The 11,895-nt window shown below is 38.7% G+C and overlaps 2 protein-coding genes across 10 annotated transcripts in view; both read right to left on the reverse strand.

Annotated features, from left to right (window-relative positions):
- Positions 1-2,034, reverse strand: part of LOC124215903 (AE binding protein 2 jing) — an 84,196-nt gene extending 82,162 nt beyond the window's left edge. For 6 of the 7 annotated variants that reach the window (XR_006882467.2, XR_006882468.2, XR_011176836.1 and 3 more), the window contains exon 1: positions 1,151-2,033. Coding sequence is in view for 2 of the 7 variants with exons in the window: in XM_046619816.2 (XP_046475772.1) it covers positions 1,151-1,866 (716 nt within the window). In the remaining 5 variants the exon portion in view is untranslated. Of the gene's footprint in view, positions 1-1,150 lie in introns of all 7 variants that reach the window. The other variant, XM_046619819.2, reaches the window with a different exon arrangement.
- Positions 2,035-3,079: 1,045 nt separating this feature from the next.
- Positions 3,080-11,891, reverse strand: Pld (Phospholipase D). 3 transcript variants are annotated; one of them, XM_046619813.2, is made up of 17 exons: positions 11,609-11,891; positions 11,188-11,290; positions 10,868-11,064; positions 10,420-10,780; positions 10,111-10,231; positions 9,564-9,987; positions 9,232-9,467; positions 8,779-9,046; positions 8,512-8,674; positions 8,177-8,425; positions 7,827-8,103; positions 7,540-7,760; positions 6,779-7,015; positions 6,465-6,705; positions 6,159-6,365; positions 5,968-6,090; positions 3,080-5,876 (listed from the first exon to the last, which is right to left on the reverse strand). In XM_046619813.2, exons 3-17 carry the CDS (start codon positions 11,055-11,057, stop codon positions 5,775-5,777), a joined length of 3,420 nt encoding a protein of 1,139 aa, XP_046475769.1. In that variant the 5' UTR covers positions 11,058-11,064; positions 11,188-11,290; positions 11,609-11,891; the 3' UTR covers positions 3,080-5,774. The 3 variants fall into 3 exon arrangements, with proteins under 3 accessions (XP_046475769.1, XP_046475770.1, XP_046475768.1); XM_046619814.2 differs by having other exon boundaries at positions 11,188-11,541; XM_046619812.2 differs by lacking the exon at positions 11,188-11,290.
- Positions 11,892-11,895: the final 4 nt, after the last annotated feature.

Raw genomic sequence — 11,895 nt, forward strand, 5'->3', positions numbered from 1 at the left:
GGCAGAAGTTTTTCATCTCGCTCGCCGGTTGCGATTTACTTCTTCGGAGATATTATTTCCTTGCTCACAGGAATACATGTATCTGTTGTTTATTTACCGTTGTCAACCTAATCTTCCCTTTACGGGGTTCGCCTAACCAAGATTTCCACTCTCGCGTATGATTGTATTTCTTATTTATCCATAGATCTACCGATCAATCAAACGCTTAGCTCCCGCATCGACACATTCGAAGTAACACATTCCAAAATTTACGGAGCCGAAACTGCGTTCAGTCACACCGCAGCTATATCAACGTCGCTCGCCCGCAAGGAACGAATGATTATAATGTATGTGGCATTTATATATACTATTCGCGCCTGTTTCTAAGCGTTGAAAACAAACCGATGGAAAACGTTGAGCCATCGTTGTTTCTTTATCCCGTGTACTAAAATACCACAGCACACCTCGAAGAGTCCAGTAGAGTGGTGTATATCAGCAATTTGTAAATTTATTTGTTTAATTTGTTCGGTTCTTAATGTTTCTTCTCTCCTCTGGCCATCGTACGGTGTTGTAACACGCCGACCAGAGAAGATGAGAAGAGTGAGATAAGGAGATAGATCTGATAATATTTACACGTCCAAGGAGGAGCGAGATACTTATACCCACGCAAGAAACGGGATTTGAGAAACTTCGGGCTATGTCCGGAAGTGTGTTTTCCAGTTGCGCGGCCTGGAGGTGAAGAGGAAATCGAGCAAACGCAAGCGTAAATACAACTCAAGGACCCGTTTGAAACTTGAGAGACGATGGGACGACGCGACGCCATCGCTGTGTTTAGAAAACGCCGTGGGGAGAAGTGAAGACTTCGGAACTGTTGCTGCGCCCTTTCCCTTTTCTGTCTTGCCCAAATCGCGGGGAAGGTACCCCGGTCGTTCGATTATTCCGACACCGTTCCATCATACGGAAAGTCAAGTAGGCGAAAAATGTATACAGAAACGCAGAATTATTGAAACCGTTGTCAGAGAACCACGAGGCGAACGAAACTAATTTATAAGGGCAAGAAGAAACTGGCATTAGATGCTCGCATTTTCAGACCGATCGGTGTACTTTTGGAGTCGTCTTTAAACGATCATGATAGCGAATAATCGGGTTCTCCGTTGTCAACTGAACTCACCTGTCGGAGCTTTCCGAGCTATCGTATCGATCGACGCATCGTTTCTTCCCGCAGGGTCCAACGAGGGTATCGTCCGCTGTTCTAATTTGTCCTTTGAAGGTGGTGTTGCCAACCCCCGTTGGCACTTTGTCGATACTTTTAACCGCCGCTCCCCTCTTCGGTTCGGGGATGATAACACCGCGAATCGCGTCGCCGTTAATCTCCCCAAGCAACGCCGTTCTATCATCGACCGAGCCAACAGTTTTTTTCCCAACAACACTCATAGGGTGCAAGAGAACTACGAGAGTCTCTTTCGTTGGCGGTTTCTTGTGAACAACCATGGTCGTTGCCGAAGAACGAAGGGGCACATCATCATGGACACAACCACTGCTTATACTGCCACCTCTGCTAACTTCATCGTCATCGTCGACGTCGTCGTCTTCCTCGTCATCACCAGCATCACGATCGTCGTAGTCGTCGTCGTCGTCGTATTCGTCATCATCGTAGTCGTCGTCATCGTCATCGTCATCATCATCATCACCAACATAAACATCACGTTTCTTTTTCTCGTCGACACTCGCCCACGAGGTAATATTATCACTTTCCGTAACCCGAACACCTTCCTTATCAATGTTTATCACTACATCGTTATTATTACACTTGTGTCTTTCTTTGGGCACGCGATTTACAGTGCCGAACTCGCTCGGCGCCTCTTCACCGGACGGCCCGTCTGCCATCTTGTAAACGAACAACTGCTGATGCTTTACCGCTGAGCCGCCGGTACGCGATGCTGGTGGTGGTGGTGGTGGTGATGCCTTCTTTCCCTTTCTTTCAATCTCCTCGCGTACAGCTACGGAGCAGAGCGACCGTCGCGATCAGTCGCCCATGTTGACTGGAATCATGACGTCACCGTGCAAGACGCCAAAGCCAGCAAACCACCCCGCCCGGCGACGCTCAGCGAGACTACCGACGCGCCACCATACGGTCAAATTCCGGCTCGCGGCGGCGGTGTACAAGCGACATCTCCCAGCGGACTACGATCTAACGTAGAATTCTTAGTTCAATTACCACCGGTAAATGTTTAGCAAATAAGGAACTTGCAAAGGCTTGTAAGTCGAAAGAGCCGATGCTCGCAGATTTCGTGTTGTATTCCCCGAAATAGTAGGGCCCTCTGAAACAAAATAAGATTTTGGAACTGATGGCGACCGCATGCCGGTAATCAATCACGATACTTACAATCTCGAAAGCAATTCTCCGCGGTAATTGTACTTTGCACCGTCTATTATCGGTTAGGTAAATGTAGATCGGTTACCCATAAGCATTTACCGTCGGGAATTGCCCGGCTGAGTTTTCATAAGCTTTTATCGGTAACAGTCTCACATACAGATCTTCAAACTTGTTGGATTGGGCGGTGACTCGTTAGTGAGACATCGATGTTGGTTCCCCCCTCAACCACCTGCAGCAGTGCGACCTGAAGATAAGCCAATCAAATCAGCCGGATCCTATATCTATACAATACCCCAACGTGACAGCGTAGACAGAGATAGATAAGGAACTACAGTTAGGGCCACACCACGATGACACATCCCACCAACTGAACATACAGTTACTCAATGTAAGATCCACAGATTTCTATACACAGTGATAGCTAAATGCATGGAGTAAGAGGGAAGTAGGCCAATCTCCATGTTACAAATCCTGCGTTCATTTTTAGATCTATATAGTAGTACGGTATTCTGCCACTCACAGTACTGATGCACAATATGTGGTCGACTAACAGTGGCGGAGTATGGGGTTTGTTTACAATGCGTTCGAATGTCTACCGCAACAGGTTGTGCGCATTTGCACGTTGCGAATGACTTTGTCAATGTTGGTTTTTTTCAATTACCTGCACGCACCACGTATTACAAACAGCAGGCATTAAAATATATTTTTCTTGTCATACGTATCTTATCAAACAGTAACTTATTTCCTTTATTCATTATACAAATTAATTGTTAACGGGTACTTGTTTGCATTCAAGAACTTAACCTCACGTTGTGCACTTCCATATAATTATGAAACAATCGTCGAGGTTTATCATCTCCACGCAGTTATAAACTCTTACATAAATATTATAAACTCTAGTGAAATAGCTCAATTTGTGGCAAGAACAGTTATTTTTTATCGTCAAAAGAAGTTGAGCTCATTAATTATCAGACAAACTGTGAATCCTTACCTGGGACACACATTTCAGACATTAATACATAAATTTATACCTATAGTATCGACTAGTAGTGCAGTGGAAGAGTGCTTGTCTCTTGGTCGTCTCAGCTCAAATTCCATTACCGTTCTTTTTAAATAGTACTGTTAATTTTTCTGGTGTAATGTTTCGTTTGTATATTTGTATTTTTTTTAAATTGTTTTATTATGTGAATGTACATACACCACGAGCATGAGGCTCTATGAGGTTATCTGCAACTGTATATCTATATCCACAATACCCTAGTACGACAGCGCAACTATTGGGCAGACGAAGAACACAGTTTGGTCACACTACCGTGTCCAACCCCATTAACAATTGACAAGTATTAAAATTAATTTAAAATAAGTAAAAAAAAGAGTATACAGTGGAAAAAATCGGTACTTAAAATAATTTATAACGAAATTTTTTTTTTTTAATTTTACAAAAGTCGAAAGATAGTGAGTATGGAGGGCCCACGACCGGACCGGTCTTAAAAGTTGTTAAAAGAACAGTGGTTTGAAATAAAAAAAATTTCAATCGAAAATTTCAAATCGAAAGGGACACTCACTTTCAAAAACACGATTTAAAATTTCAAACTCAAAAATCTTAATCACAGACACTTTAAATATTATTTTGTTCTGTAAAGGCCATTTAAAAACAAAGATTTAAAAAAATGAAACTTTAATTTGGACCATTATTATTAAGAAAGTTATCAACAGAAAACCAAAAAAGAGCGATTTTTCGGAAAATTTGGTATTTTTTTAACAAGTAATCAAAAAATCTCAAAATTTACCAGAAAAGCTGTTATTAGGCGTACTAAAATGTATCAAAAAATTGAGGAAATCAAATATCAAAATTTTTCAAACCGTCTGATTTGATGTAGAATGACCCATATATATGTCATATGTATTCTCGTGATCCGTAATTATATTATTTAGTTATAATAATGTGGAATAATTATTTATAACGGAATATATCAATAAAAATTAACATTTTCTAATAGAGCTAAAGTTAGCAGCCAAACAAGCTAAGTTTTTTTTTGAGGGTTGACTTTGGTGAACTTCTGATTATCGGTTGAAAATTATCGTACAAGAAATTCCTTTCACTAATTTTTATTATCATGGATATATATAGATTATGGTAGTATAGGTTTTGAAATAAAATATCAGCCTCCTGTATTGAAAGAGTATGCGCAAGGAATTTTTGGCAGTGGTAGGCAAAATCTTTGAAAGGTTTTTTGCACATACATTTTCATCACAGGTTAAAATTTTTTTTCAAAGCCTATATCATAATCTAAAAATTGGTGAAAGAATTTTCTTATACCACCCTAGTCATTTACATGCAGTCCTGTTGATCTCAACACTGACTTTAACATATAAGTTTAAAGCCAGTGCGCTTGAATCAGGACTGGTTGTGCCAGTAAAATAAACAATGATTAAAAAAATATTGGGGTCTCAGAGATCTCATTGCGTTAGTTCTCTTTTTTATACATGAAAAATCTTTCCCACATCTTCCATAGTTTTTTTGCGAAAACTAACATCGGAATCTATTTTTTGAATTGTTAAATTTTGTCTCAGAATTTTGTTCGAGTCGTAATTGCGCATAATGGTGTGTAGAGTAATAACGTTCCAAAGTTGGCTGGGATCTGAGTGACCCCGTGTAAGTAATGTAGAAATTTCCATAGATGTAGGTGACTAGGGTTAAGAATTGAAAAACCGTTTTTGACCAAAATTTCACCAAAGTCTCCCCTTGAAGAGGTAAATCAGTTACTCGTTTTATAAAATAATAAATGAAAAACTGTACAGCACTGTCCAATTTTCAGAAATAGTTTAACACACTTGACTGCTGATTATCGCCACTGGATTTAGTTTCACTAATTTTTACATATCGTACATCATTTTCAGAAAACACAGTTAAAAAAAGAATTCCCAAAACGTTCCGATTATAACTGGAAAATAATACTGAACGTTCGTCAAAAACTTCATGTCTATATTTACAGCTAGGTAATACCACTGATTAATGCAGTCCATAATCAGAAAAACAACTTTAACCTTCATTCACATTTTGGGGTGATCTGCACCCCATAAAATATTTAAAACCCAAGAATCTTTTCAGGCCAAAATGTCTTGTTTTGTATGGGTGGGTTGCGATACACCCCATACAGATGCTACGTGATTATTAGGAAGCAGTGTGAATGAATGTTAAGTTTTCAGTAACGCTTTAAATGATAGCTGTGAGAATTTTTCAAGACAACCAAAGATATCGTAAAACAACTTATAAAATGTCTTTAATACTTTTACGGTCGCTGCCTGAAATTGCACTTATGTACAGCTAAATATTAACGATCAACCTATCATTGTTATACATAGATATATTTTTCTACATTTTCATCATTTGAAAGTAAAAGAAACCCAACCCCTCTTATACCCATAATGACGTTGGCATAATCCCTTCAACTGTGCCAACATTAGGGGTGAGTACTTCGTTGCACAAAAAGTTCAGGGGTAGATCCACAAGGTGCCCCTTCAAATATAAAAAAATACATATATATTGAAACGATCTTGATGGTTGGAACACATTACACTGCATCAATAATATTCAATTGTACCCATACCTTAATGTTGGCCACCAATTGCTCGGATTGAATAGGGTCAGACAAACAAAGCGGAGTATCATCTTGATATAATTTCAGCATGGAAAAGTTGACAACAGTATCGGATGGGATGCAATTAAAAACCTGCAATAGGCAAAAAAAAAATCATTACTTGAAATTAGTCATGCAAGTAAATTTTTATATTGCCTTACTCTTTCAAACATCTGGGTATTTAGATGACTTCTGGCGCACCAAATATCATGATAAAAAGATTTCTTCACTGGGTCCTCTAAACTGATTTCCTCTTCCGAATCTTGTATACCTAGATGTTCTTTGAAGAGCTGTTTGCGCAAGGAACCTCCATATTTACCACATGCAAATGACATGCCATTCATTCGACCATCATCAAATTCTTCATCCTGTACAATAATTGATGGTCTCCAGAATCCGATTTCGCTAATTTATATACATTATTGTAAAAGCATAGACGAATCAGATATGTAGTGAAAACAACTCACATGAATTATAACTGCAATTTCGCTATCCCTGGTAGCTATCATGCTTCTGTCATTAATGTTTGCAGAGCCGCAAATCACTGTACAATCATCAACAATCATTAATTTGCTATGAACATAGATAAGTTCTGTCACCAACGAGCCATTTAGTTTCGAATGATTTCTCAAGCCATGAAATGTTATGTACTCGCTGGGATTTGGTATACCAGCTTCCATCAACCGAACCAGAATGGCATCTTTTCCTCTGTAATTCGCATGTTCTTGGATTAAAAGCTGGGCTCCTCTTGTTAGAACGATTTTCAACAAAGTTCACATACCTTGATATGGAAGCATAATTCCAATGCGTTATAGCACGTAAAGCTGTTCCCGTCGTACCTCCTACTTCCCCCTCAAAACCAGGCAACAAAGGCATTACGACAAATACTCTGAACACAGAGCCTTCTCTGTAGGCTCGTATTATTCGCTTCAGCAGCGTTTCGCCAATACGATTTTTCACAATGTCACCTTCCACTGAAGCAAGTGATATGAAGAACTGATTCTCTATATAAATGTACCTAAAAAATGTAGGGGCTAATTTATAAATTGCTGTGTACAAGGAAGTGTTTTTATCCACAACAAACTACAACTCAATTTAGTTAGAATTCTTTAGCAATGAAATGATCATAGAAGGTTTCCATGCAAAAAAGTAATTGGTGATTGTTTTGAAATTCAAATGAAAAGTATTAACATGCAAACGCCTAGTATGAAACGAGCAGTTGTTAATTAAGCGGTTACCAAGAAGAATTGCTTGAAGTGAAGTCGTTCTATCTGTAATTCCTCTGCATGATGAAATGTTCCAACGAAGAAACAGTAATATATTCGTCAGGAAATTCGAAAGCTATAATTTATTCATGCTAATATGAATAATCCATGAGAGGAAAAATTTATTATAGAACTAATAACACTGTGCTAACCATATAGTTTTTGAGCTTAGTTCAATCCACAGATGGTTGCCACAATTATGAGATTATCTGACGTTTCTTCAATTTTAATTCTAAAATAATCAAGATAAATCAAATAATAATTTATAGTTTCTCACCTTTTGGAATTACTTATTGCTTGGATGTAAGCCTCGTGTATGCTTTGCTCCACTGTGTCTGGTTCGAGAAAACCCGCGGACCATGAGCTGACAGATCTCAATACTTGGCATCTGACTTTAAACGTAGCACTGGACTGTGTGAATGGAATATAGCTTCTGCAATCGTTATAGGATTTTGGTAAGAGGAACGGATAACTCGAGTTCAATTTTGCTTTCTCTAGCTGAAAATAAATCAGAATTTTAAGGTTCATTTTGGGAGCAATGAAATTTTTCAGTATGCTGCTCACCTTAACAGCATTCCATCTCTGTATAAAATGTCTAGCGACATCCCTAGCACTTGCACCCTGAACCATTACGCCAATGTCGTGCCAAGGCATTCGCGGGGTTGTGCATCTATCCACTAGATCTTGATAAGGCATGTCAAGATTATTAAAATCTTTTACTATAAAATTTGTATAATCTTTGCCAAGCCAAAGTTTAGCCCCTCCTGACATGCCAAAGGCAACGTCAGCAGTATCACATGTCATGCCCTCTCCATCTCCATATGGCGTTTCCAAAGTTGCGCTGAAAGCAGGAACAGTGATAAACAATTCTTTAGTAATAGATCCTAAAAATCTGTGAAAGAAAATTAACTTACTCGTCGACTTGGTCTTCTTCATCACTACTCCCTTCATTTGGATTATACACCATGTTTATCCACTCCTTCCTCTTCATCCTAACATTATACCTCACTTTGTCAACAGTCATTTTTGCCATATCGAAAATATTTCTTCTCTGTGACTCTGGAGTGTTGCATTTCACATAATCTACCACATCAGGAGGGGATAATAGTAACGGATCTCCGGGTTTTAATTGCGGCAACTGAGATTCGCTACTCATTGTTGGCCTGTAATTGTCACAGATGAGAATATAACTCGTTTCAATGCAGAATTTGATTCTAGATTCTATGGTATTGTCACGTGTCTGACTTACAAAACTGGCATCGATTTTGTTGTAGCCATAGCTACGGTGTTTGCTGCTACTGCCAAGGGTAACAAAATGTGTTTGTGACCCTGCAAGTTTTTTGTCGGTCTACTACTGGTACTCGTCAATTTTCCTTTTGTCGGAATATAGATGCTAGACTGATGAACAGAACCTGCAAAAATAATTTCTGTTTACCTTGTAAATGTGATCTTCTCATTTTCATCAACTGTCATATCTTTATTTAGTTTGTTTTTATTGGCAGGATTTAATACGTGCCTAAATCTGTAAGCCTGTGTTCGGAATTGTCCCATCGTCCGTAACATAAGTCAATTCCACCTAAGAATGCAAGCGCTTGATCTACAACCACAATTTTCTCATGATGCGCCCATAGAAAGACTCCAACTCTCGCATGATCAGGATGTCTCAAGACTTTTATGTTCTCCGGACATTTTTCAACAAGCTTCTGTTTACTGTAGAAACTATTTATACCCAGTGCCAACTCAACCTCCTTGTAAATCAGGACGAACACCTTTACACCTTCCATCTACGAATATTTTCAAGTGATTTGCTAAATACATTCTTGAGATGTGATAAAACTGATGTTTGGATACTAACTCACCAAGTCTGTATTCCTATTTTTGTAGATACAAGCATAAAAATGTATCGCAAGTTTATATTTGATAAGTGAATCAGATAATTAAAATATCAATCAAGCTGCTATATACTTACAGCCTTTCGTTGCAAAATTTTATCCAGTCTCCAGTGATCTCCATCGATTGCTGGTCTTTTCATAAATATTTCTGGGGACAACCACCAATCCGCGATAAATATTTCTTCTTTAGCTCCCTCCAATGCATCGGCTACAGCAGACATATATCCGGCTCCATCGACATACCAAGATGCCAGCGTTGCTGGTCGATACGGAGCAAACGATTTGTGGGGATTATTCTGTACAAAGGGTTTCCCTAAATTCAAAATTATCAATCTCGTTGAAATTTGTAAACCATCTAGTACATTTGCTGTTTTCTATGAGCTTGCGTATCAACTAAGATTTTATTCACCTTCGTTGTTGGCTAACTCTTGGATGAATTCCATCCATTCCTTAGCTTTCCTTCTCGTCCAACATTTGATAACTATCTGTCTGCTCAAATTCATTATCTGCAAGCCATTTCTCAAGCCTGTGGAATACATTCCCGAACTAACTTCAAATCCTTGATCCATCAAAATAACGGACTTTATTCTTCCATCAGCAGGCCTGATATACGCGATGAACGTGTCTTTTGCAATAAGATGTCTCGAATGCCACGTCCCGCATATAGATGTGCAAAAGTAGCTACACCGAACGCAGCACATTCCTTCTAACAAACCGCACATATTACAGCCAGTTTTAGAACCTGATCCAGTTCGTTTCATGACCAATCCTTCTTTTCCGTTTAGGCCCAAGTCTGCAATGAAGGTAAGGTGCGATACTTCCAGAAATGCAATCTGTAATTCGAACATCTTGATAATTCAGCTTTTCATTTTATGCACCTCTTTGTATTTTATTTTTATTTTTTAATGAGTACTCTCTACTGTGCAAATTATTTTGTTCATTGTGAAAGCAATTACAGTATCTGGGTGACGTTTGTAGATTTCAATTTGAAGTAGGTTGTCAAAGTATTCCTGAAGTACTTGCATTCTGTGACTCAGTTGTTCGTAGGGTACGAGGCCATCCGGTTTATTAGGAAATCTGTAAATAAACATTATTGGTAAATTGCAGCGGTAATCTTACATTAAAAATCAGAATTGTTTAACATATAGACCTTTTCCACCCTCTTCTCAACATACTATTCATTATTAGATACTTATTTCTAATCTTTTAGCTGAAAATAATCGCTGTAACTGAAAGCGACGGCAAATATTTTAAACCTCTCTCACCTGGGCAAAGCCCCTTTCATTCGGCCTTTTTGACCGACTAATTCATAATTTTTAAAACTGTTCCTCCTTTCCCTATGACTTTTAGTTGGAAAAGGGATATTCAAACTAGCTCTGTAGATTTTCAGCTGATTGTGCAGGGTCTGTATATGTTTGTATCGTTTCTTTATCGTCCATGTAAATATCCCATGCGTAAACTGAATTGTGTATAAATTTGGGTTCAATGGATGCGTTGTGACACTGCGTTCATTGTCAATGATTTTCACTTCTATTTTAACCCCAGGGATGAATATATTGCGATCCTGACTATTGAATTTCACCGCTGTGGTGTAAATTGTCGAGAACTTCTTGAAGCCTACGGGACCTGAAAAGATGAAAGATTTGTATGTAAGAATTATCGATTTCCCAGAAACCTAATCAGCTTACAAATGATCAATGCACCAAGATTCACCTCTGTTGTCAGGCTCCGCTTCTCCTTCCTGCATTTGCAGCACAGCAGCATTCTGATGCTCGTCCAATGATACTTTGAATGAATCAGGGATTCCCAGGTAATCATCGTACTCAGAATCAGGAGATATGGGACCAATGTGACTAACGGTTCCGATGTCCTTAACATCGGTTACCTCTTTGTCATCTGACATTCTAAAGCTATATTGAATAATTTAATCAGAAATTTGCCATTAACTATTCTTCAATTTTGCATATATTGTGGTAATAAATGAGATCGAATTTATAGATCATTGAGTATGATTATTTCAATACTCCAAATACCATTAACTATTACTCCCTGGTCTTGTAGATCAAAATTTGTCCCTGTTCTGCATCAAGTGAAAATAAGTTTAGCCACAAATTATGGCGCAGGTCTCAACGTTATCTGGCAAGAAATCATTCGTGTAAGCGGAAATCGGAAAATAAATAGACGTCTTCGGAGGGCGTGGGCGTATTGGCGTAGGGTATATGTCACTTTTGGGTTTACGAGGTTAGGAATGGTCGTAACTTGATTCTACATTCAATCTCCACTAGACTGCTCATATATATATACCACTGGGAGTGAAGGCAGTTATCTTGGAAGAATGAGGATCGTAAAATTTATCATAACTAATGTATCCCATTCCCGATCATTGCCTATAAGCAGAGAGGAGCCAGATAACGAAAAGAGAAAAGGAAATAAGTCATCGTTTTGCATCCTTACCCAGTATTTAACATCATCCATATAATTTTCCATAGTTTAAAACTGACGGTTGATTGTACACTTTGCCAAAACGTGGTAGATCCAAACTGTCGTTCAAACAATTTTGTAGGACGTGCCGCACCAATGAATCGTGAAACTTTCCGTCACGCTTCTCAATAATTGTGTCAGTGTTTAATTGCGCTCTCTCCCACTTTGCCATGTTTTTTTATGGGTGCTAGGCTACAACAAGACTTAAGGCTAGATTTTCACGGGCGGTACAAGTCGCTCATGAAAACCGCGTACCGACG

This window comes from Neodiprion pinetum, chromosome 4 (assembly GCF_021155775.2).
Source record: "Neodiprion pinetum isolate iyNeoPine1 chromosome 4, iyNeoPine1.2, whole genome shotgun sequence".
NCBI classification, from domain to species: domain Eukaryota; kingdom Metazoa; phylum Arthropoda; class Insecta; order Hymenoptera; family Diprionidae; genus Neodiprion; species Neodiprion pinetum.

Coding starts and splice junctions, on each gene's coding strand:
- Pld (XM_046619812.2), bottom strand. Junction 9,468..9,563: donor AGAGTTAGCCAACAACGAAG/GTGAATAAAATC, acceptor TTTTGAATTTAG/GGAAACCCTTTGTACAGAAT. Junction 6,091..6,158: donor ATACCCAGATGTTTGAAAGA/GTAAGGCAATAT, acceptor TGCCTATTGCAG/GTTTTTAATTGCATCCCATC.